This window comes from Heterocephalus glaber, unplaced genomic scaffold (assembly GCF_053883595.1).
Source record: "Heterocephalus glaber isolate CG9 unplaced genomic scaffold, H.glaber_assembly_v1.0 deba00001532, whole genome shotgun sequence".
Lineage (NCBI taxonomy): Eukaryota > Metazoa > Chordata > Mammalia > Rodentia > Bathyergidae > Heterocephalus > Heterocephalus glaber.
In genome coordinates, this window is record NW_028258330.1 from 3,246,821 (window position 1) to 3,272,612 (window position 25,792).

The window sequence follows — 25,792 nt, forward strand, 5'->3', positions numbered from 1 at the left end:
CTAAACCTAAAAATAGTTTGCATTTAAAAAGCCTTGCAACTTTTCTGATAATGTCCTCTGGAGGTTCCCGATGCACTGGAGGGAAATAGGGAGGGTCCACAGGCGGGAGAGTAAAGTCAGGCTTCCGGATGGCAGCGTGACAGGAGGTCGCAACGCCTCTCCTAACGGAGAACTACATTTCCTAAAAGGCGTTGCGTCCCCGGCGTCCATCGTGCCGAAGACTCGCCAGTCTGATTGGACAGCCGTCTCGCAGAGCAACCCGGGACTTGTAGTTCAGGGTGCGCGTGAGGCGGGCTTCTTTGTGATTCGCCGCGCAGGCTCAGGGCTCCGGGCGCGTCCCCGCAGGGGGCTGAGGGGACGGGCGGGTGCCCCGGGAGGTGGGTCCGAGCCGCGCGCGTGCGTCGCGCCGGGGGCTGGGGGGCGGCCGGCACCTCCCGCTGGGCGGGGCGGTCGGTTCTGTGTCCGCCCCGCCTTCCTGGTCCCCGCCCCGCGCCGCGCGCGCCTCCTTCCCCGAGCCACAGCCGAGGCGGCGGCGGCGCGGCCAGAGGGGGGCGGCGAGGGCCCACGCGACACGCGCCGGTCGCGACCCGATGCGGTGACGACTCGAGCGGCGCAGGCCTGCAGCCCCGCCGGCGGGGCCGGGAACCCCGCGGCGGGATGTTCTCGCGACGGAGCCACGGGGACGTGAGGAAGTCGGCGCAGAAGGCGCTGGACCCCAGGAAGGACGCGGCGACGCGGCTGCGACACCTGCGGGCGCTGCTGGGTGAGCGCGGCGGGCGGGGACCCAGCCGGGCTCCGGGGACGGCGAGTCTCTGTCCGCACGCCGCGAGCTGCCACCCCCACCCCGTGTGAGGGACCCAGAGTGGCCCCGGTGCCCCTCACTGGAGCTGTCATCCCTCACCTCCTCTCCTTCACGTTTCGTTTTTACTTTTGAGAAGACTGCAGATACTGTGGTTCCAGGGGACCCAGCGCAGAAGTATCTGTCCCCCCCCCCCCCCGCCATTTCATCCTCTTTGGGGTCTGCCCGGCTCAGTTTCTTTGTGTCTTGGGGTGAAGGGGACTCCTCTGCCTGCCGAGAGGGAGCAGGGTAGCTTTCAGGTTCAGGAAGCTGCTTCTCCTTTATGACCAAGGTGACAGCCTTGGTCTTGTGCGGTCTTCAGTCTCGTGGCCCGTTTTAGGTGTGGGGGTTCTGCGTATCCGGGCTGGCTTGGGACGCGTTGACCCTGGTGAAGCTCACACCTTATGTGTGAAGTTCCTCAGTGGCTTTCTGTCTCCTGCTGCTTGCGATCTGCAGCTGGCTGTGTTTTACTTGCTTGTCTTATATTTTTTGTTTTGTTTAGTTTTTGGTACCGGGGATTGAACTCGGTATCTTTCGCTTGCGAGGCAGGCAGTGGAACCACTGAGCTAAATCCCGGGCCGTCTTACCTTTTTTTTGAAAAATCATTTTAGTCTTTATTTGTTTAGGATGCAGACACCTTTGCCTGTCTCCACATAGACTTGTCCTTGTGTATTTGGGGGCAGAGAAGAAGAGACATAAGTTTCTTCTAGATAGCTTTTAGTGTTAAAAGAATAAAATCACCTAGTTTTTAATGTCTGTGTCATTTGAGAAAATGTGACATAAAACTTAATTTTATATGTGAGAATTCTGAATAAAGATCTTGTTCATGAGATTGAAATTTGCTAAATATTTCTATTTATACTCTGTGAACTACCTCAAGGGTAAAACAAAAAACAAAACCCATAACCCAAAACCTGATTTTGCCAAGAGAAGTTTTTGACCATCTAAGGTTCGGGGAGATTCTGTACCTTGTTCAGTTTGGAATGAAATGTAAATTAGTTATTGTTATAGGGATTAGTTTTCAAGACTTTTGGAAACGAAATGTGATGTTTTTGATAAACTGAACTTTCCACTTCCTGTAGTAAAAGACCACATACAGGATTCTTAGTAGTGACTGATTAACACCTGCAGAGACATTTTTGATAAAGGAGACTGAAGCAGTCCTTTAAAGCATTTGATAGTTTGGAACTTTTTCTATGCTACAGATTGAAACCTTTGTCCTGCCCAAATCTATGAGATTAGATTGGCTATATATTACAAAGGCAGAATCTATTAAATCTAGATCAGGCTGGTTTCTTAGAGTTATATGGCTCTTTGTTATTCTGATAAAGTAGATACTTTTCAACTCTGTGTCATTATGGTTTTGGTCTAAGGTGTGTGCCTTAAGGAAGTTTCTTTTATCATTTCCTTGAACTTATTGTGACCTTAGTTTTATAACGGGGAATTCTTTGACATTTTCTTAGGTGTACTTTTTGTTGTTGTCAATGCATCTATTTGTTGAATGGCCCAGTTTTCTTTGTATTACTGTGCTCTTAACCTGCAGAGAATACATTTTCATAAAATTTACTGGAGGGATTCTAGTTGTTCTCTTTAATGTAAACATTTGCTTTACAACTATGGTTTAAAGACTTCTTATCTATCTATCTATTTATTTATTTATTTTTTTCGAGACAGGTTCTCACTGTGTAGTTTAGGCTGGACTTAAACTCACTATGTTACCCAGGCTGGCCTCAAACTTGTGGTGATCCTCTTGCCTCAGCCTCCTGAGTGCTGAGATTAGACTTTAAAGAAAAGTAATCCATTCAAGCACTAGTTCCTACCATATCATATACCCTATTTGGTTGCCACTTTAAAAAAAAAGCTTACTTAGAAAACAAAAGGCTCCACTGGGTGTGATGCCACTTGCCTGTAATCCCAGCACTGGGAGACTGAGGCAGGAGGATCACTGTGACTTCAAGGACAGCCTGGGCTACATAGTGAGTTTAAGGCCAGGCTGGTCTACATAGTGACACCTGTAAAGTAGGAATTAAGCCCACATCAAGGAAACCAAAGGAAATGAATAATTACTATTGTATTTTTATGCTTTTCACATTTTTCTTTTTTTCTACTTATTTTATGTTCAAGTGATAGTAAAGATGCTATTTTTATGTACAGGTATGGTTCCACTGGCGGGGCAGCCTGTCTCTGCCACTTGTAGCTGTATACCTTGGGCTCTTACTTTGCTTCTCCCTGAGGCTTGGTTTTGGACTCTCATGTGGCTGTGGCAAGGTCTGCCGTGTAAGGAAGGTTTGCTGTGAGTGTCATGGGGACATGATTTCAGCTTTTCTCCCTCCACTTGTGAGATAGGACAAGTATTTTGGTAGGTAGTTTCCTTAACCTTCTTTCTTATTTTTGATAACGCTCATGCATTTAGTCTCTTCTTAAAAAGTAGTCTGTATTTAAGACAACTGGTTGAAGACACACAATTAGCTATGGAAAGTAGAGTTTCTTGGAATCATGATCTTGATGCTAATTCAGACTTGTGTAGGTACTGCGACCTGGCTGAATGAGGTACATTGGCCTGATTTTATTAACTTTATTTGCCTATAATCTCAGCACCTGGGAGACTGAGGCAAGAGGATCACCATAAGTTCGAGGCCAGCTTGGGCTAAATAGTGAGTTCAAGGCCTACCTGAACTGCATAGGGAGACCTTGCCTCAAAACAACAACAAAAATGTATTAACTTTATTTTGCAGAGGAGGCAGGCCTTACAAGGAGCCAAACCCTGTACTCAGTGACTTACATGCATTATGCTAATTATAGGAGGGACAAAGAGGCGATTTCCAGATCTCTTTGCCCTGTGGAAACCATCATTGGGCATGTAAATGAATAAACAAAACCAAAACAACCCAAACATCCTGTGTGTTACCATGTTGCTCCGGCAAGGCTCCATGTCTAATTGGAAGCTGAGTGCTTGGTGTGTCAGGTTAGATATTGGGTTATAGAATGATACTGACATAGTAAGAAGAGTCAGCATAAAATAATGATATATGTATGGTGGCTCTTATGTAATTAGATAGATGACTGCCTGGCAGACTCTATGATAGGATTTCAGAGGGGAAAAGAAATCATTTTTATTTGTTTCTTGTTTATTTATTTATTTTTAATTTTTATTTATTTTTTGGTACTGGGGATCGAACTCGGGACCTTGTGCTTGCGAGGCAGGTGGTGGAACTTAGCTAAATCCCTGGCCCTGTTTTTTGTTTTTTTTGAGAAAGGTCTTAGTCTGTAGCCCAGGCTGGCCTTGAACTCATGGTGATCCTCTTGCCTTGGGCTCTAAGTGCTGGGATTACAGATATGTGCCACCACACACCTGAAAAGAGATCATTATAATGATGTAAAAGCAGGGACATCTCCAAAGGAGGTTCACTCATGCTGATCCCTGAAGAATGGCAGGACAAGCTCTGTCTAACACAGATATCATGTAAGCCTTATCTAATTAAAAATTTTTCTAGTTACCACATGTCAAAAGTGAAAAGAAACAGGTGAAACTCATTTTAATAATGCATTTTATTTAACTTCATGTACAGTATCTTGTATGTTTTACATCAACTAGTAATCAATGTAAAATATTAATGACACTTTTACATTATTTATTCCTTATTATGTCTTTGAAATCCAGTATATATTGTATACTTAGAATGCATATCAGATCTCATTAGCCACATTTTCAGGGATCAGCAGCCAGATCTGGCTGGTGGCTGCACATGAGGTTCTTGGGGAGGATAAGGGGATGGGCCAAGGGAAGACATGAGAATTGGCAGTGACTCTTACTGCATCCTGTGGGGCTGGCGAGGGGTGGTGTTGGGCTTGTGTGCAGTGTCCTACTTAGACCAGGGGAGGAGGGGAAGAAAGGGGCAGCAGACTGATGGACACAGCAGAGCCAGGTTGGGATTGGGATCCAAGAGGGTTCTGTTTGCCTGAGTTGGCAGCTCAGCTCCTATCCTGGAACGAGAACTCATGTGGAGACTTCCACAGGTCATTGGGCAACACCTGAGAACTGCCTGTCTGCAGCAGAGTTGAGAAGAAAGAGGGAAAGGTGGGTTAGAGGCAGGGATTCTACGGCAGGATGGGAGCAGGAATGAAGTGGACAGATGATGGATCGCCCAAGGCCCTGCCCAGTGAGTAGGGAGGAGGTGGGTTATAGAGAACCAGCATCAGGGCTTAGTGATTCTCTGTGCACAGCTGTGAGAGCGAGGGTTGCTGGAGCTGGCCACAGAGTAATGGTCTTGGAAAAGAGATTTGGGATCAAAAGCTGTCAGAGTCAAGTCAAATCAAGGGACAGGAGTTCAGACTCCAAATTTGGAACCAGAGAGAAAAGAGTCCCTCACAAATGCTTTGTGTATTGACAGAGCAACAGAGAGAGACAGGTCTGGTTTTTCCTCTTGTGCATCTGCTGCTTTAAATAGGGACAAGTTCACTCACAATTTTAAATCTTACCCTTTACCTTTATTCTTACTATTAGTATTTTTTCATGTTTTGTTCTTCTCATTTTTAACTGCAAACATTTGTAGTATATATGTACCATAATTCAGCTTATCACTTCCTAGATGATTACATTGTTTCTCCTTTTCTTTCTTGTTTTTCATTCTTTCTCTGTACTTATCTTGGGAAGCAGCCTATCTATATTTTGCGATGTTTTCTTAGTGTAGGTTTCACCAAAGTCAAGTTGCTTATAATGTGATTTCCAGAGTATTCCCAAGTGCTGCCCTAGGGCCCCTGCCAGCCGCTAGGCTTTCGACAGACAGTAAACTCGTTTATCATTTTATAGTTGGCCATGGGTGTTTGGGATGATGGAAATGTCTTGGACACAGCCAGAAAGTTGGGAGGGGACCAGGCTAATGGTGCAGAAGGTGACTTTGGTGTTTACTTGTGGAGTTTGAGAAATGGCAAGACCCAAGGGGCATGTCTGGGAGGGAGGTTGTGGGATGGGGGTTTGGAGCTTAATGAGAGGTTAGAAAGCAGTGATATGGCTGTTTATTGTCATTATGATCTCATTGCCTCTTCCCACAATTATGACGAAGGCTGTGTTCATCCCTTCAATCTACTGCAGAGGAAACTGAGGAATAGTGGTTAACTACTTGTCTACCAGATTCCTGCCTGTAAATGGCAGAGCTGGGATTCATGTTTATAAAGCCAGTGTTGTGCTTCTGCTAATTATCTGATTTAAAAGGGTATTTGCACATCAGAAAAGAATATGTACCCATCAGAATGAATGTTAACGTATAAACAAAACCTTGACTGTTTTTGCATGTCTGGAAATGTTGCTGTGACCTTTGCAGCTGTCTTCCTGGTCTCTCTGTAATCTTCCGGCAGACATAGGGAAATCATGTTTGCCTGGAACATGGCAGCAGGTTATAGGCTCTCACGGGGCCCATGCGAGTCCAGCAGGTGGTAAGATATTGCATGGACATTAAGGCCGCACCCACATTCTACAACCAGAACCAAGCGAGGAGGTATAACTTCTGGTTTTTTGTGCAGTCCTAGGATGGCCCTAGTATGGTCTCTCTCAGTTGACTCTGAAGCAAATTATGACAGTGATTTTGTCATAAAGCTAATTTTTCATCAGATACTATTTATATTCATGACCTCTGGAATATAAAGTGAACATTGGACATATTCCTACAAGTAGATAAGCCCTACTTCTAGGGCTTGTGGTTGTCTAGACTTAAGATGTTAGAAAGGTAAAGGTGAGAGCAATGTCTAAGTTCAGATGTGCTGTTTGTGATAACTGAAAGGACTTACTTCCACCTTTTATTCTGTGAAGGGAGATAATTGGTAGGTCCAGAATGTTTTGATAATAAGCTTTTATAATTTGGATTTTTATGGGCCTGTAGACAGGCCTAAATACTTTTACTAGGTGTTTACAGTACTGATCTTTGGTCTCCAATCATAGATAAAACTGTAGAGAATTGTTTATTTAGGAAAACAAAGTTGACTTTCAAAGTAGGAATTGATTCCATTTAAATTTTAAAATTGTTCTTAAAGGAAGAATAAAATTACTGTGAAGATAAGAATATTGTAATTAATATATAAATGTGGTAAACAACTATTTTGTCCTAGGATTTTAAAAAATTCACTTTGCAAACAATTTTTTATTCCTTTTTTTTTTTTTTTTTTTTGGTACCAGGCATTGAACTCAGGACCTGGAGCTTGCCAGGCAGGCACTGTGCCGCTGAGCAACAATTTTTATTCTTGAGTGTGTGCATATATCTGCTATGTATTCAGAGGTTAATAAGGCACCAGTCTTAAGACTTGAGGTTTGGTTAGAGAAGCAGATGTGTAAACAGTGAAATTTACCTTGGAAGGTGTTTAGCTGCAAGGCAGAATGGGTTGGGACTGGAAGGTGGAGGAGGAGCAGCTGCAAGGCCACCTGGAAGTGGGTGCCTTTCCTCCTGTGGAAGGTCAGGGCTGTAAGTGACCTTCCCCACTGAATAATGGGTAAAGGACTTTGCCAAGTGGAGGAGTGGGGATGAGGGCACTGCAGAATGAGGAGCTCGGGGTAAGGTAACTCTGAGACACTTTAGAGTTAAACACTCAGCAGCTTTTATCCTGTGAGTAGGTGGATGGCAGGAACCCCCTGAGGTTTAGGTAGAGGAGGAGCCACATCTGATGTTCTCTCTTGGTGAAAGGCCTTGAAGTGCCAGTCTGTCCTAAGGTTTGAAACAGATGCCAAGAGAGATGGTGCTCCCATTCTGTGGCATTGGAAGCTCTGAGGATGTAGCCTGGTGCTCATCTTTCTACTATGCGGAGAGCTCTTACCTCACATTAAGTCCCATACTTGGAGGGAAGTGTAGGAGAGAAACAGAGAGTTAGGGGAGCTCATGGGCTCTGTGTGACCACAGTGTCCACGGTACCATCTCCAACCCTGAGCTACTAGTAACATCCTGCTTTTGCTTTAATGAGCTGTTGTACCTGTGTCTTGCAGCTGAAAGAGTACCAGTGAATGTTTCAGGGTGAGGGAGATTCCCATGTCACATTTGACATTTATAAAATGACCTACATCCTTGTATTATGCTGCCATTCCTCACCAAATGACAAGTACAGAGAGAACAGGGACAGCTTTTTGAGCCCTCTTGGTAACATGCTGCCTTATTTGGAATGACGCAACATTTGTTCAGCACTACCTCTGTTCTAAGCATTGCCATAAATACTTCTACATATATTAACTCAACTAATGATCCCAAATGAGATGGAAGCATCATTATCCCCATTTTACAGATGAGATCAGGAGAGGACAAGAACCTGGTACAGAGTTATATAACTAGTGTCAGAGTTAGGATTTGAACCCAAGGCAGCTCCCTGTAGAATTTCCTTATTCATTTCACAGTTATATATCCAACACCAGCTATGTGTCAGACAGCATATGCAGTGAGAATTCATGATCTAAATCTGAAATAAGTAATGATTAAAAACAAAAAGAAACATGACTTAAGAATGGCTGGATGTGAGTAATTGGCCACCCATGTGGATATTTTAGGAAGTTCAAAGAGCCTTATGCCCAAGACTGCTTTTATCATTATTGATTCAGGAGTATGTATTAAGGGTAGTGGGATCTTCTGAAAGAGCTCTTTAACCTTTTGCTTTGTGTGCGTGCCTTGATTATCAGACCAATCCTTTGGGTTCCAATGGGGAATAGATATAAGAAAGGACCATGTCTGTGGACAGAGGGGAAAAGAGGCTGGTGTTAGTAAACCATGGCCAGGGGTAAGTAAAAGGGGCAGCAGTACCAGAGGCTTCTGGTAAGGACCAGCTTGAGTGGTGCTTGAGCAAATACTCCAGATATTCTTTCATGGCAACAAAATGAGAGAGGCATTATTGTAAAATTTTAAATTTAGAAAGACCAAGAGTGAAGCATACTGGGTTTTTTTGCTTTTCTTTCTCCCTCTGCTTCCCAGGAGGGTAGTCTATGTTCAATATATTTGTATTAGTCAATACTCTTGGTTGCAAGTACCAGAAATCCAGCCCTATCTAACTTAAAAAAAAGAGGGTCACTTTCCTCTTGCTGGGACACAATACCTGACACCCACAACTTAAGAGGGGGAGAGGTATAATTTGGCTCATAGTTCAGGGGGTTCAGTCCATGGTTGGCTGGATCCAAGGTAGAAACATTGCATGGCGGAGGAAAGCTACTAACCTCATGGCAGCCAGAAAGCAGAATAGAAAAGAGGATCCTGGGAGGGAGGTATATCCTCCAGAAGTACAGCTCTAGTGACCTGCCTCTTCCAACCAATTTACTGATGAGTCTAGTGTCCTCATGATCCAGTCACCTTCCAAAAGGCCCACCTCTGACTACACAAGACTTTGGGGCATACATTCTAGATCTAAATCACAACAACGGATTTAGTGACGCAATTAACTCAACAGTCAGGGGCACTTTTGACATTAGATGTAGCTGTCCACAGGATTGTAAGTGGTGTCCAGGCACTCAGTCACTGTCTCAGCCACTCTTTTTTCTCACCTTCTGCTTGGTAGAAAATGTCCTCTTCAGGGTTGCTTAGGGTTGGTTTATTTTTGTGTTCTGTGACTGTTTCATTCTCAGGCCAACACTGTCAGCTGTGGCAAGATCCTCTCTGTCCTTGTTATCCTAGCACCACTGGGCAACTAGTTTGCCTTGGGAGGAGTGTGGTCCCCCCCTTAGGCCCATGCCTGTGCCTGAGAACTTCTCTGATTGGTCCTGTGTCTGTTCTTATACCAATCACTGGATGAGGGGGTGGGGTGCTCCATTAGCCATCATGATCACTTGTCCTCTTCCTGGGGAGGATTCTCACTCTGACCCCTGTAATTCTGAGAACCAAGTTCTGGAAAGGCATTCAGGCATATTCTCCACAAAAATAGTACTGGCAATATCTTTCCCTGTGCCTGTTTATATCACAAAGTGAACTTCATTGACTTTTTTTCTTGGTGTCAGGAGTTGAACTCAGAACCTTGCACTTGCCAGGCAGGTGGGGCGCCACTGAGCTACATCCCCAGCCCAAGTTCATTGACTTTTGTGCTAATAATCCAAGATCATTGAGAACTCCTTAGGTGACATTCTATAAATTCTACTTAAGACTGTGGAAGTTATATTTCAGGATTATTTGTCTAATTCGAGGAGAGTAAAGAGCTGCCCTTTGAACAAATAGGATGGACTACTCTGGGTCTGCCTGGGTGAGACTGTATCTCTTGTTTTTTAAGTGGCTTCTTCCTGTGCAGGCAGCAGTGATGAGAAGATAGGATACGGCCACTTTGTGGCTCACAAAACAGGAAAGCTGGAGTGTGAGGGCCATCAGTTGGCACCCTCACAGTGGAGGGTGCTTGGAACAGTGAGGGGATGGGCTTGCTGTTACCTCACATTGTAGTGACAAAGGACAGACAGCTTTGAAATTACCCCTAGTGTTGACAAAAACTGGAGATCTGCCAGTGGCTGACAGAGTGAATACAGGACCATGTGGATGGGTCAATATAATGACATATCTATATAAATGACTGCAAAAGGCAGCGAGTGCTGCATATTGGTGCCATTCTAGGCACCCATCTAGATTAGGACTCTACTATGCTGCATTTGTGTTTTTTAATGAAAATACCTGGGGGATCTTGATCTTTGGCTCAGTGTTAATTGAAAAGACATGAGATTTCATGAACCAATGTTATTAACCAAGCCTTGGTTAGGTAGGCACCTGTGGTGATTCAGAATCAGTATTAGGCATTAGGAGGTTAGACATGGGAGGAGGGTTTATGATATTCTTCCAGAGAAATCATTTCTGAACATAGAGCATCTTTTTACTGCTTTTAAAAAGTATGCTATTAACCTTGTGTGTCTGATTTATCTCATTTATCATTATGGTCTCCAGGTGCATCCATTTTCCTACAGATGACTCACATGGTTTCTCTTATATGAAAACCCAAAGTATAAATAATTTAAGGAGCAAAATAAAAGATAGATAATAGGAAACAAGGAGATAGATGTTTTGCAAGTGGGAAGGGAACCAAGAGATGAAGGTACGGGGAGAGAGGAACAGGAAGTAAAAAAAAAATGTGTCATGCGCATGTACCAACTTCTTTTGATGAATGTAATCATGTACTGCAAACATGTACTAATAAAATTTAAAAATTAATAATGCAGTGTGCCATTAAGACTGTAATGTCACTTGGTAGTCAGTGCCAGGTTTAAGCAGAAGGAGGAGAAGTTGACTCGTGGACTAAGGTTTCCAGGGCTTGTAGATGAACTTCACTATGATTGGAAATTTCATCACCTTTTATGTTCACACATTTGCTCATTCCTACTCAGTGCTAGCTCTTGAATGGCTGGACAGAGACATTTTCTTCCTGCCAATTCTATTCTGTTTCTGTAGTTTTCACTGAACAACACAGAGATTTTCCTACAGACAGTGAATCTCTAACTAGATCATCCGTTACAATGGATATGCCATTATAGAAGTATAGTTTATAGATATTGGACAGAGGAAATTTAAATTATTTGTTTTTAAAGCATTTTAGAAAAGTAAAGATACTATTTTTATGTATTATTTGGGTCTTGAGTTTTCTTCTAAATTTAAGTAAGAGGAGTTTGAAGAAAAGTATGGCATGGCGTTGGAAACTTTTTCCTTTCAAAAAATATAGCTTTAGGGGCCAGGGATTTAGCTCAGTGGTTTCACTGCCTGCTACATAAGCACAAGGACCCGAGTTCAATCCCCGGTACCAAAAAAAACCCCCCAAAACAAACAAACAAATAGCTTTTTTTTTCTGGTTATAAAATTTTACATAATTATAAAAATTTGAGTAATATGAATATCAAAACCCTAAAGTATAAAAAAATCAGATTTTGCTGTCCCATATAACCATTATTAACATTCTGATGAGCAGACTTTCTGCTTACTCTTGCTTACATGTGTTCTTTCTTCTCTCTCTGTCTCTGTCTCTCTCTCTCTCCCTCTCTCTCTCTCTCTCTCTCTCTCTCTCTCCCTCATACCAGGGTTTTACATGAATAGGCATTATACATGATGTGACACTCTAGTTTTGACTTAACTAGCTGTGGACATTTTTCTTGTGGGTAAGGGAAGATTTACATAATACTTATGTGGCTGGATGATGTTCCCCTGGACTCTCATAACAAGTTATCTGCCACTCATTCTGCAGGTAGTGAGTTTCAGTCCATGTGCTGTCTTCAGATTATGTGCCTGGGGTAGCTCCCAGCAACCAGGTCAAGAGCCTCTGGTTTCTTGTGTGAGGGGTACAGCAGAGGTGAGTGTATTTGAGGCTGCTGACAGCATAAGGGACAGCATGGTGATTTTCTGGAAGCAGAGATGGCCCTTTGGGGAAGGCTACTTCAATCTCTGTGGAGCTAATTTCACAGAAAAGCCACCCTTTTAACCTGTGCAGGAGGAAGGTCATTCCACTGTCTCTTCTTCCTGGCAGTATGGACCCTACCTGCCTCCTGCAGTTGCTGGAGAGTTCATTAAATCACTGTATGCAAAGCTGATTTGTAAGCTATTATTATAAATATTAATTATTTGACACATTATTTGATGGCTCTTTCTGTCCTCTTCACCACTGTTACTTAGTTGATAATGGAGGGGTAGAGGTAACCATTTAGATCCAGCCTTAGCCATTTATTTCTGCCTCTGATGTTTTCCGTAGTGAGTGGTTCAGACTATAATATGGGCTGCTCCTACCAATTCAGATCAAGAAAAGGAAAAGCCTGGATGCATTGATTAAAAGTGACTGATGGAACTTGATTTTTATAAAAGGAATAAATATATTAAAATATATAAATACATTTGATTTAAACATTTCAGTAGTATATATGGTGTGTTTTATTCTACTGATATCTGTTAATATTTTTAATACACATTTTAAAAATATGTGTCAAAAATGTTTAAAATGAAATAAAGTAGGCATTGGAAATGTATATTTATACAGATGTATTTTTTTTACACTCCAACTCTCAGTCCTGGATAAAATGTTACCATCTTTTTGATTTCTAAGAATTTTACTTCCTAACCTGGTTTACCTTACAGGCACAAATAAGTAAAAACAGACTACCTTAGGAAATGAAGTGGATGAATATAATTCTGATCCCCTTTTCAGTCGACACTAGTATTTGTTTCCTATTCCTGGTGTCAGATTTTACTTTGGCTGTCTATCTAAAAGGATGTTTTTGGTTGTCGGTGACAGAACACTAAAACATAAACGAACAGTAAACATTTTTTTTTTCTTCTATAAAAAGAAGTCCCAAAGCAGGCAGCCCTAAAGTTAGCTTACTTAAGCAATCGAAGATGTTGACCATCAGCTTCTTTCTGCCTCTGTACTGTGGTGTCCTTAGTGTGGCAGTTTTTCCCTTAGGATGACACGGTGCCCATGGCCACCAAGATAGAATACTATCCAGAGGCAGGAAAAAGGGGACACTTCTTGTGTCCCCTTGAGAGCCAGGAGTCTTTCCCCAGATATGTGCAGCAGACCTCCTCTTATTCAGACTGGCCTACACTGGGGTACCAGCTCGAGCCCTGCTGGTCACAGCAGGGGTGCGTGGCCACCACCAGGGGCTCAGCAGCATGGGTCCCTTTCCCTGGGGCTGGGACTGGCTGGCTTCCTAGATGCGTTGGCTTTGGAGGAGGCTGCTCCCTGACCAGACAGGGCCTCCATGAGGAAGAGCGAGTGTTAGTTCATGGTGAAGTGCAGGAGTGAGAGGGGAGCCCACAGGGTCAGCTCCAGGTTGCTCTCACTTTTGAGCTTGAAATGCTGTGGAGAATCCCTATGGAAACAAGCCCTTGATTATGATAACATTTAAAAATACATCTATTTTAGGAAGGAATATTAAATTTAAACGTTGTGACTAGAGTGTACAACATGGTTGCATATGTGTAAGAAACAAAGCTATGGGTGAAGCTAAGAGCTGAGTTTGCATTATTTCCTGTAAGTTGGAATGTGAAGTTTGGGCCCCAGCATGCCTCTGCAAGTATTGTGCTAAGGTTCTAGCCTCCATTTCCTGCTGATGGGCCAGGTCAGAAGGTGACAGGACAAACTGGTGTCAGCTATTGGCCTTGGTTAGGACTGAAAACTGACCACCAGGTTAACAATTTGCAGCCCTTCAGAGCAGTGGCAACGAAAGCCTGCTTCACAGCATGCTTTTGCTGGGGTGGTGGCGGTGGTGGTGAAATTAAGTGTTTGTTTTATTATCACACATCGTAAGTCATATCTGTACTAAGTGTATTCTTTCACATGCATTAAATGTGTAATATAAAAATTTTTAAAAAACTTGTATTCAGCATGTGACCTGGGCTCAGTTAAATACTACTTTCAGTTGAGTCAGGGTTTAGACTGAGACTGGGTTCAGTTCTTTTCTTTTCCCAGTCCTGGAGATCCAACTCAAGGGCTCTCTGCCACTGAGCTCCATCCCCAGCCATTTTTACTTTTGATTTTGAGACAAGGTCTCACTAAGTTGCCCATCTGGTACTCAAACTTGTGATCCTCCTGTCTCTGCCTCCTTCAGTGCTGGGATTACAGGCATGTGCTCCTGTGCTTGGCTGGGGCTGCATATGGAGGGAGGAAAAGATAGGGTTGAAGGACAGTGAAGGGCTGATTAATCAGATGAGCAATAGAAACTGAAGTGGGGAAGAAGGAAAGTGAGCACTTGAGAAACATCCTAGAGAGTGACAAGGTGGTGGGGCCTTGGATCTGAGGAACGGGTAGAGTTGGAGAGTTGTTGGGATTAGGGTTCCAGAAGGAGTGGGCAGGAAAGATGAGCATGAATCATTTGCAGCTGAGGCGTTGGAGGTGTGGAGATTGTAAGTAATGACCAGGTCTAGGATTGGCTGTGAATGTGGGTGGCAGAGGTGGGTTGCCAGACAGCCTCGTTAGAGATGAGGAAGTCGGGTGTCATCCAGTAAATGTTGAAATCACCAAGATTGAAGACAGTACTAGTGGTGGAGAGAAAGTGAGCAGGCCCTGGAATCTCCAGAGAGTGTCCCAGGACACTGTGCCCCTAAGGTAAATGTAGACTGACCATGTGAGCACCAAAGTAGTGTTTCTTTGTCAGAGACAAAGGACTGGGATAGTTTGGAAATTTTCAGTGTGGAGTAGGGAGACGGATAGAAATCTGAGTGTGAGTCTGGTGAGACATCTGATGTTCCCAAGGAGTGGGCTGTGGGCACTTCTGATTACAGTCTCCTTGGTGAGTGGTCTCTTAGGCAGTTCATGGTAGCCAGGCAGGGAGAAGGGATTGAATATCTTACCAGGAGGACCTCTCATCAGTCCCGTGGGGAGAGATGGATAAGCTAAGGGAGAGGTTAGAATCATCCTGAATATTTCAACTTCAGGATGACTTAATTCCATGTCAGATATGCCCAGTGACATTTATATCCAAAAGTGGATGCAGATTGAAAACAGTATTAATTTAGAGAATTGCTCAGAAATATGAAGTCTCATGGTATTAGAAAAGCATACTGGTAGAATGAGCTTTGATCTAGTTCTCAAGGCTAAATTTTATCAATAACGTTACAGTGTAAAAACATGTAGTAAAAGGGTGGAGTAGAGAAGGATGAGACTGGGGATGGGGTTTTGTTCTAAACTGACTTTAAGGCATGAAACTCAAAAAGGAATTTGCTATTGGCATTTGTTTTGTGGGACAGAACTTAGAGGCCAGAGACTGGAGGCCACATTTGAGAATCCCTGTCCTGAGCTAGAGGATGAGTCTGCAGGAAGGGTGAGCTTCCCAACACGGCGTGATTTATGCTGCTTTTCCTTTTTGGAATTTCTTGTAATCATTGTAATCAGCGACTCTTTGTGATCCCCACCAGTTTTGCTCATTTTAATTGAAAGAAGGGAACTATGGCCCTTAGAACATCATATATATGTCCTTTAGTTCATGAGCTTAATTCTTTCCATGATTCTGGTTGCAAAACAAATTGTACATGAACCAAATTAAATTTCTCCATAAGATCAACATTAAACCTAACCATTGAATTTGATATGTTTTAGATTTGTAGTAGGCAAAAAATACCTATAGTATGTAAATAAATATGATGATAATTTATTGCTGTTTTGTAGACAATAGCTTCTTATTAAAAAGTAAAGGATAACAGAATTAACATAAATTCATTTAAAAAGTATTTATTGACAATTTAAAAAGTTTTACTACCGAGTAGAAGATGCTTTCTAATGCAACATAGACTTCTATAATAGGTGGTATATAAATATTAGATAATTTAAGAAAATAAATGCCCTCGGTAGTTTAAAGGATGAACATTTCTGCTGTTGTTTTAAAAAGATTCCCACTTATTAGGAACAAATAGGTATAGATTGGTCATCACTGCCAGTTACTGTCTTATTAAATTATTTATCTTATATATAAGGTAGTAGTTCTGGTCCCTTTGATTTGGAGGACTCTTGTCCATTATTGTAAGAGTTTTTGCTTTCAAAAATAAACAAAAACAAAACTTATTGTTTACTATGACCTTCAGGAATGCTTTCTTCTCATTTATAGGAAAGGATAGTTATCAGTTCTCTACATATTTAGATTCTGCTAATTGTTGAATTTATACAATGTGCATTTATTCAGTGTTGATGTCTTGGGTATGTGGAAACCCTGCACTCTGTCCACAGTGTGGTGGGGGGAAACTGAGGCACACAAGCAGGAGGAGTGCTTGGGGCTAGAGGTGCAGATCTGGGCAAGGTGTCCTGATCTGCCAGCAGAGGCAGGATGGGAGTAGTGAGCAGGGCTCAGCTCAGGGGCCTGACTGACTGCCTCCTTCAGGGCCCCTCCAGTCCCACCTTGTTCCCTTGGCAGCAATCACCCCACATCCTTGACCAGACCTCAGCTTTAGTCCCTGATGGCTTGAGCTGTCTTCTATCTGACAGGCTTTCTGCTGTGTGAGTTAAGATTTCCACCCATACAAAGATTTTGTGTTTGCATACAGTAGAGGAGACATTATATTTATTTATTTAAATTTTAAATACCCATAATTGAAAAGATAGTTTCTGTTCTTGATGATTTTTTTTAAATAGCAAAACATTTATTGGCACATTTTAGGGATACATGATGATAACACTCAGAGTAGGGAATTTGCACCTGTACATGGTATGTCCCGCCTCTTTTTTCCCATTCTCCCCCTCCCCTCAACCCCCTTCCCCTCCCTATGTACAAAGCTTTGTTTCAGTTTTTTTCTTCTATTTTCACTTTTTTTCCCTTGTCCTTTTCTTCCTTTATTCCCTTAGAGGAGACATTTTAAAAGTCGTAGATAGAGGCCTTTTTTGATTGGGTACTTCTCTTTGAAACGCGGAAGCACAGACAGCCCCTGGACACCTCCTGTCTTGTGATTAAACAGTGACTTACTGAGTCTGGCAGGGCTGCACTGTGTATTTTGGCCTCCCCTCCTGGATCAGATCCTGGTGTTTATCTGGTAGGTTAGCCCTTAGCCACACAGGAGGTACTCAGACCTTCTGCCTGGTGGCCATCAGCAGGAGTCCCTGTTCTCTGGCTGGCAGAGGTCACTGTGGACAGGAAGTTTGTATCAGTGGGTAGCCTCATTAGTTGGGTCAGTTTTCCTGCTTTTCTTTTTTTAATGGAGGTGATGGGGGACACCTCTTTCTAGGTTTGCTGTCTTCTTGGCCACTGAAGCTGTTTGGGGCTGACTGTTTTTTTTAGCACCAACATCAAACCATCCCAGACTGCATCAGCTTTCAGGAGCCCTCCTGCAGCAAGGACCTGCATCCCTGCGGCTGGGGCGGCCCTGCTTCTGGCTGCAGGCACCTAGGTTGGCTCCCGACTCTTGGATGGGGTCTAGCTCTGTTCTTGTGTTTCCTTATTTCCCTTGGACCAGCAGCTATGGGACCTTGTTTCTAAGAAAGTGTATCTTGTTTCTAAGAACTTTCAATCAGAGCCTGTTAGCTCTGTCCTGAGCCAGTGTGGGTGGGCACCATTTAGAGGTGTGGTCAGAGGAAGGAGTAATGCATGGCATTTTTATAAACCATCGTAAGAGCAAAAAAGGGCAGGGGCCTAGGCAGTTGCTTAAACATGATATCAAAATCATGCCACCCCCTAAGTAATGATGCATTGCTAATGATTTTCATTCTTTTAAAAAAAAATTCAGTTTTTTATTTGATTTATAAAATTCACATTTTTAAAACATTACAAAACGAATTTGTAATTCATTGGTACCATGGTAGTGTAATGATTTTCATTCTTGATAACACTTTTTGTCTGGTTAGTTTACCGCGCTATTATTTTCCTTTTTCTTTTTCTTTTTTTTTTGGTACAGGGGATTGAACCTTGTGCTTGCTAGGCAGGGGCTGTGCTGCTGAGCTACATCCCCAGCCTCTCCTTTTTCTAAGTGTTTTTAAGTGACTATTTTATTAAGTTGACACATCTGCCTTTAATTCTTCACTGATCCCTTTTCCTGTTATCAGCTTGTGATTTTGATCATCAGAGAATTTGATTGAAATAGTAAGTGACACCCACTTTGGCTGTATGTGTTTGGGGTTGGGGTGGCTCTTAGCTCTGGGGCAGGATAGAGGGATAGGGTGCTGGGGGGCCACTCCTTCCCAGGTAGGAGGAGCTGAACACAAGATCTTCTTTCTCTTGACAGCATCCCAAGAGGGCCCTGAGTGTGATAAAGACCTTCCTACTTTCTGAGGGCCTGAGGCCTGCTGAAGCAGGTTTTTATGAGGCTGTGTTAGGAGCTTTCTAACTGAAAAGCAGCAGAATTGCTATTGAAAGGGATTATATGTGGAAGGAGATAAAGCAATAATCTCACTGGTTTCGTGGCTATGTTCGTTGGCAGTGTTTGCTGTTGTATTGGGATTAAGTGCAATTTAATGCAGGACAGTCTCATTAAGTATATGAATTTCTGAGTCATCAGATTTTTTAGTTTCATAGGTAGATGAGGCTGTTATTCCTACCTGGTGAGATGTTTTTTGCCAGGAGCTAAGTAATTACAGAAAACAACATTTACCTGGTGCATCACCGTGCATGTGCTCATTTTGTCATCCCAGCAGCCCTGTGATGGAGGAACCATTGTTAGCTCTGTTGTCCAGAGGAAGTCGAAGACTAGACTGCTTCACTAACTTGTCCATTACCCTGTGGCTTCTGCACTGGGACCCAGACAGTCTGTCCTAAAGGTTTTGACCTCACCCTTTGTTGCTGCTTTTCAGGTAGATGTGGGGAAATAATTGTCACTGAGAGGGTTAGTGGACAAAGGGGTGGGAGAGGGTGGTTTTGATGTGGTATAGAGAACATTATATTTAGATACAATGGGAAAATAATAAAAAGTTTACAGGCTGTTGGTTGGTGGTGAAAGAGAATGAATAATTAAACATTTCTTTAAAATTTTGGGAATGAACCAGGCATGGTGGCACATGCCTGTAATCCCAGCACTTGGGAGGCTGAGGCAGGAAGATTGCTGTGAGTTTGAGGCCAGCCTGGGCTACATAGTGAGTTCGAGACTGGCCTGAACTACATAGCAAGGCCATGTCTTAAAACAAAACAAAACAATTGGGAATGAAGCTGGGCATGGTGGCCCATAGTCCCACCACTCTGGGAGGTTGAGGCAGGAGGATCATAAGTTCAGGCCCAGCCTGGGCATCTCAGTGACTTAGACCCTGTCTCAAAATTCAAAACAAAAAAGGCTGGGGTACTGCTCAGTGTGAAGGCCCTGGGTTCAAGTCCCAGCACTGAAGAAAAAAAGTGGAAATGACTCCCAGTGCTAGGCATCAACTGCTTGCTTCCCTGTGGTTAATGTGATGTGCTTCGAGTTTTGTAGTGGTTCTAGGGCAACATACTGGCATCCCATCCAGATACTGAGAACCCAGGGACAGCCTGGACATGTCCTCTCCCCGGCTACCCAAGGCTGTGGGAACTTGCCTGCCTACTGCCTCCCTGCCCTTCTTTCCTCTGGTTTCTTTCTGGGGCTTCTCCCTCTTGCTCCTGTTCCTCTGGCTGTCCTCATCCCCAAGGGAATGATTTATTTAGCTTCAATTCTTGACCCAATCTCTGGTGTTGATTTGTTCCCATTTGCCTCCGAGCCCTTAGTGTGGCTCTGGGTTTGGCTCAGAAGCCCAGGCCAGCTGGTTGTGTCCCAAGGGCAGATCCCGAGATCCTGACCCTGGGAATTCTTTCTCTTGAGCTCACCTGACCCATGTGAGATAAAGCAACCCAGATGTGTGGCCTTATATTCTTGCCTCCCTGCATGGCTGTCCCTTCCCTGCCTTGAGCTAGCATGTGCTCAGCCACATGGCCTTAGCAATGCTTGTCTGTTCCCTGGTGCACCCTTGATAGCCTTAAGTCTTCTTTGCTTAGTATTTCTTAGCACTTGGCACAGTGCTTATTGGCACAGCTGGGAGCTCAAGAAATGTTGAATGAATGGGCCAAGAGTGTCTGTAAAGGAAATTTGTGGTTATAGTCCCCCACCCCAGCAAAGCCTTCTCTCTATGTTTTTCGAAGTTAGCTTTGCTAAAAATCAGGCTCTTGATACTTTCTTGGGTTCCATTTTGTAGGTGCTAAATTCCATTGCCTGTGGTTGCCTTCCCCAAGACTTATGCTTAACTTGTAAATATTCTTCTGAAGAGTTTTTGGAGAAGCAGACAACCAACAAGTGATTCTGGATTCTGAAGTAGTGATATGAAACACTGGCATTTATTCTCTTTCTTTGTTTAACACAAAGATGTTGAGTGCTTTCAAGGTACCAAACCCTGTACCTGAGCTGGAGATGCTGGCATGACTGAAGCAGACTGGGCTGCTGCCCTCCTGCAGTTTATTCTCTGGTGAGGGTGCCAAGCAGGAGGAAGGACATGAATAAACGGGATGTTCCAGTCAGCTTAGTGCTGTAGGGGAGTGGTGTGAGGGCCCAGAACCATAGGGAGTCCTCAGACTTATAGATAAATGGAGCATGCTTCTGTGCTGACCTGCTCCATGGCTATGTGGTGTTGCCTTGAATGTTTGTGAGGTGCTGGGGACCAGACCCAGGGCCTGCAGCACACTGCAGCCATACCTCCAGCCAGTGAGTGTTTTCAGCTCAGAGCCGTCTGTGCCTCACCCTCGAGAAGGCGTCGGGTGGCTTCGGGAAGGTGACTGTCACCTGGACTCTTGGCTTTCCAGAGCATCTCAGTCTACAGGGCAGCTCCTCAGTGTTCTCGATGTATAGTTGTTTAGTGGCTGGATTTTGAGTGTCTTGGGGGCACTGAGGGGAGGCCTTAGAGTGGGTGGGTAGGAGCTGGCTGGTCATGGTGTGTTTCAGGCAGAGACAACAATTAGTGGAAGGTAGAATAGCAATTGGCATTGGAGTTAAACGTACAAAACTCTTGGAACTGGCAGAGTCTGCATAAGGCCCCCAAGGATTCCTTGGCAAGAAGGTATAGGATGTAAGAATTGATATTTGTGCTGTTGATGATGCTAGATTCATTGTTACCTCCTTTTACACAGGTAGATTTGTTGGTTATTAGGATTTTCTGCAGCTCTGTGGTCAGTTTTATTTTGGTACAGTAAATATAATGTGAAATTGGTGGCTCATAATGATGTTTTAAATAACTTCTGTTAATTTCATTATTTCACAGAGCTAGGCAGATTATTGCATGATAGGCCCTTCTGTGATAACCAAAGGAAAATGATGCTTTCGATCCATCTGTATTATAGAATTTGAACATAGTAATGGGTATAGTAATTTGAACATAGTAATGAACATAGTAATGGGTAATTTGAACATAGTAAGCATTACTCACCTATTTCACTGTTTTAGAACTACAAAATCAGTTTATATCATTTTGTTATAGATTAAATAGCAACAAATTTTTTTGAGTAACCCTTTTAGAATTTTAAGGAAGCTATTTTTTTTTTTGTACCAGGGATTGAACTCAGGACTTTTTGTGAGGCAGGCAGGTGGCGGCACCACTGAGCTAAATCCCCAGCCCAAGGAAGCTATTTTCAGTTTTCCTCCTATACTAGTATATTTTTCCAAAGCATTGATTCTTCATTAGAACCCTATAAATGGGGCCCAGCCAACTGTATTAGCTGAGAAAATGTACAAAAGTACATTGACAGTGGAAGCTACCCTGATCCCTGGAGTTGTGAGGTTTGCCTGAGCTGACCAGGGCTTGGGAAGAAGTAGCTGTGTGGCTGTTCACCTAGTGGCATTGGTGCTGGCCCAAGTTCCCCTGAACTACCAGCCAGTCTCCTTGCAGTCCCTGGTCTCAGCAAAACTGTCTGGTTCAACAGGGACAACTTTAGTAACCCATGACAGGGCCTCTGGTGTTCCAGCAGGAACAGGGACAGTCACCTAAAGCTGGAGGGAAGAAGCCACATGGGCCCAGATGATCGTGGCTGGGTACGTGTGGTGGGGAGCATGTGTGGCCACTTGAGCTGGTGTCTGTTTTTGTACCCAGGAAGTTGTGTTGGAGAGACTGGTCCATGGAAGACATCTGCAGGCCAGGTGCTTTCCAGGGTGACAGACCCTTCGCTCTGCAAGGCTCCTGTCTGAATTAACTCCTCCATGACCCCCTGGCCTCCCCAGTGCTCTTCTCCTCTGCCTCCTGGCTGGTCTGTGGGTGCTGTGCCTCCTGTTTGGGCCCATGTGTGGTATCCCAGGTGCAGTTCAGAACTCTTAGTGAAAGCAAACAAAGGGGAATATGGTTTGGTTTGGTTTTATCTTGCAAGGTGATATTTTCTTTCATTTCTGAAAAGGTTGCCTCTGAATTATGATAATTATATAAATGGAAACTTTTTCTTTTCAGATAATGTGGATGCAAGCGATCTTAAGCCATTTTTTGAGACCCACTATTCTCAGATATATTTCATCTTCTATGAAAATTTTATAACACTGGAAAATAGTTTAAAATTAAAAGGTAAGCATTTCTATAATTTTTAAAAAAACATTCGGGCCATTTTAAAAGTTATGTGCATCATGAATCACAAATGCTGCATTTTTTAGCCTGCTTTCTCACAGGCCTTTAGCAAAGCTGACGTTGCAGTGGACTGTGTGGCTTGTTTCCCTTGAGCTTTCATTGTGCAAGTGTTAACTGAATAACAAATGGCTAATGGGAAAATAGGAGACTGCAAAAGGCATAAGTTTTAGAGGAATGATTTACTTAAAAAGAAAGAGAAAAGGAATTAGTGCATACTATTAAAAAGTTCAAGTTCCATGAATACATTCAGGACAGGGCCATAATTTGTATGTCTCACTGCTGGGTGGATTTGGACCACTGGTGGTACATGCATGTCTGTCCCATCAGGTGGCATGGAACAGTCCCATGGGTGGAGTAGGCTGCCTGATGGGGCAGTCATGCATATCCCACTGGTGGTTCAAGCCCTCAAGACTGTGTTAAAGGAGCGGAGAACTGAAATATTTGCTCTGCCCAGAACTCCATTCCTATTTTGCAAAGGCAGCCACCATGAAAGAGCTCCTTCACTTTCCTTCTCTATGTATTATTAATGTATTCTGTTTATGTATGTTCATGGTGGTGCCCATATATAAAATATTCTTTGAAAAGCAAACTGACCATGTCACAGTACAGATGTTGCTGGATATTTGGGTGGTAGGGGAGCCAGAGCAACCCCACCAATTGCACTGTTTCTCCTGGGGCAGGTTACTTAACCTCTCTCTGGGCTGGCTTCCTATCAGTAGTGAACAGGTTAACAGGAATCCTAGGATTTCAGGACAGTTAAGTGCTAGCTGCCAGTGCCATATTCATCTTTTGTTTTCATGTTATCTGTTTGGGAAATTATTTTAGTTAGGAAAAATGAACCAAAGTGTTTTCTTCCTTTCTCACACCACTCAGCCCACATTCTGACAGCAGATTCTCCAGTGGATACTAGCTGGGTGCGCACTAACTCAGTTCGGTTCTGACATGGATACCTGGGTGTAGTGTCAGACCTTGTAGGTTCAGGGTTATTGCCATAAGGCTCCCCCCACTTCAGATCCCCCTCCACAAGCTCTGGGTTGTCATATGTGCCTGTAACCTAAGGACTATAAAGAGGGGTTCCTTCGACCCCCTCCTTGGTTTGATTAATTTGCTGGAGCAGGTTGTTTATTTGCCCATCTATTACAAAATGTTTACCCCTGTATTACAGTGGATATTTAAAGGATGCAAAGGAACAGCTAGGTAAAGAGATACTAGGTGAGAGCTGGAAAGGTCCAGAGCACAGGTGCCTCCTCCCCCAAAATTGGGGTGTGTCACCCTCCAGGGACATGGATATATTCCTATTCACAGCCCTGAAAGACCCCAGCCCCATCCTTTTGAGTTTTTATGGAGGCTTATGACACAGATGTGACTGATCATATCATTGGTCAACCTTCAGCCCCACTTCTCTTCCAGGAGGTGGTACAGGTGGAAGAGCAGTGCACATTTGCTGATGTCACAGGGGCCAGCAAGTCACAGGGCATCCTGTATTCAAGGGATAGAGAAAGAAACATCTCTTAATGGGAGAAGGAAGACAATGAATATACCATGAAACAGGGTGCAGCTTTTGAAATTTCTTGCCGTTAATGTAATCTTCATTTGATTGGATATAGGGAAAAAAGTGTACCCCCCCCCCCCAAAAGAATAAGATGTGTGCTAGGAGTAATGAATCATTTTGTAATAACTCCAACCTTCCAGTTATTCAGCCTCAGACCTTGGAATATTGGCTTTCTCTTCACAATGCATCCAGAGCCATTGGGTCCTCTCTTTGTCTACACTGACCACACTGGTGCTCCCCTGCTTCTCCCCTGGACTGCCTTAGTGGCCACAGGAAGAGCCTTCCCCTCTCTTCCATACTTGCACCCTCCCCCAGCCCAAGTCTCTTTTCAGAAGAGTAACTGGAGCCATGCTTTAAAACTGTTAGTTGAATTTCTACTACTAAATCCTAAGTAACTTCACATTCTCAAAGTCCTTACAGGGACTTCGGCTCTTCTATTGCTCCACCTACATTCTACTCTTCTGCTGCAATCTCGCCCTTCACTCCAGCCTCAAGGGCTTCTGCTTATTTCCTGGTCCTGCAAGCTTGCTCAGCTACTGGGCCTTGGTACCCTCCAGTCTCTGTGCCTGGAGCATTTCCCTCAAGTCTGCTTCCTGACCCCTAGTTTCCATATGGCCTGCTTCCTGTCTCTTTTAGATCTTTGCTCACTTGCTACCTTACCAGCAAGGTGTCCCTGACTTCCCTAGTTAGAATTGCACACCAGCTGTTTTTGGCTTCCTCATCTGCTTTTGCCCTTGGTTTTGCTTACTTAGTAATTTATACAAAATCTCATTCTGCCACAATGGAATCTTCCTCAGGGCAGGGATTGTTGTCTCTTTTGTTCATTCCTATATCCTCAGGGCCTAGAAGACTCCCTGAAATACAGACATTCTTCAGTGTTTTCTCAGTGAATGAATGAAACCTACTTTGTAGAGCTGTGGGCATTCAGTTAGATCAGGTGCCTGCAACTTAACAGCTTGCTCCCTGTTTTGTAAAGTTTCACGGACACAGTGATTCATCTGTGTATTGCCTGTAGCTGCTTCTGGACTGTAATGACATAGTTGAGTGGTTCTAAGACAGGCTGCATGCCTAAAATATTTACTATCTGCCCCTGTACAGGAGAAGTTTGTTGATTCCTAAATTAGATGATGTAAGCCATACATTTAGCAGAATGCCTAGTAGACAGTAATTGGTAGCTGCTGCTAGAAATGTTGTAGTTGGTGGTGGTGATGATGGTATGCAGTTGGCCAGTGACTGCTTTTTGTAGATATTACTTGTTCTTTGTCTGTTTGTATTACCAACCCAGAACTCTTGTCCTTGTTTTTGCTGGGTGTTCTACCATAGTTTGAGGAGGTAAGTAACTAGCCAAGAAATGAGATTACCTGTGGAGGGCTGACCATGTCTTGAGAACATGGAAGCTGTTTTTGCACAGCTCTGTTGCATATGCACCTAGCTGGCTGGGCCTGTTTGTCTGTACTCTTAGTTGTGCCCCATGCTGCCTCTAGGTGTTTCTG

At 43.6% G+C, this 25,792-nt stretch overlaps 1 protein-coding gene across 16 annotated transcripts in view; it reads left to right on the plus strand.

Moving 5' to 3' along the window:
* Positions 1-392: 392 nt before the first annotated feature.
* The window catches only part of Ralgapa2 (Ral GTPase activating protein catalytic subunit alpha 2), a 364,983-nt gene continuing 339,583 nt past the window's right edge, over positions 393-25,792 (plus strand). For all 16 annotated transcript variants that reach the window (XR_015442045.1, XR_015442048.1, XR_015442046.1 and 13 more), the window contains exons 1-2: positions 393-763; positions 22,577-22,687. Coding sequence is in view for 8 of the 16 variants with exons in the window: in XM_087189021.1 (XP_087045147.1) it covers positions 658-763; positions 22,577-22,687 (217 nt within the window). In the remaining 8 variants the exon portion in view is untranslated. The remainder of the gene's footprint in view (positions 764-22,576; positions 22,688-25,792) is intronic.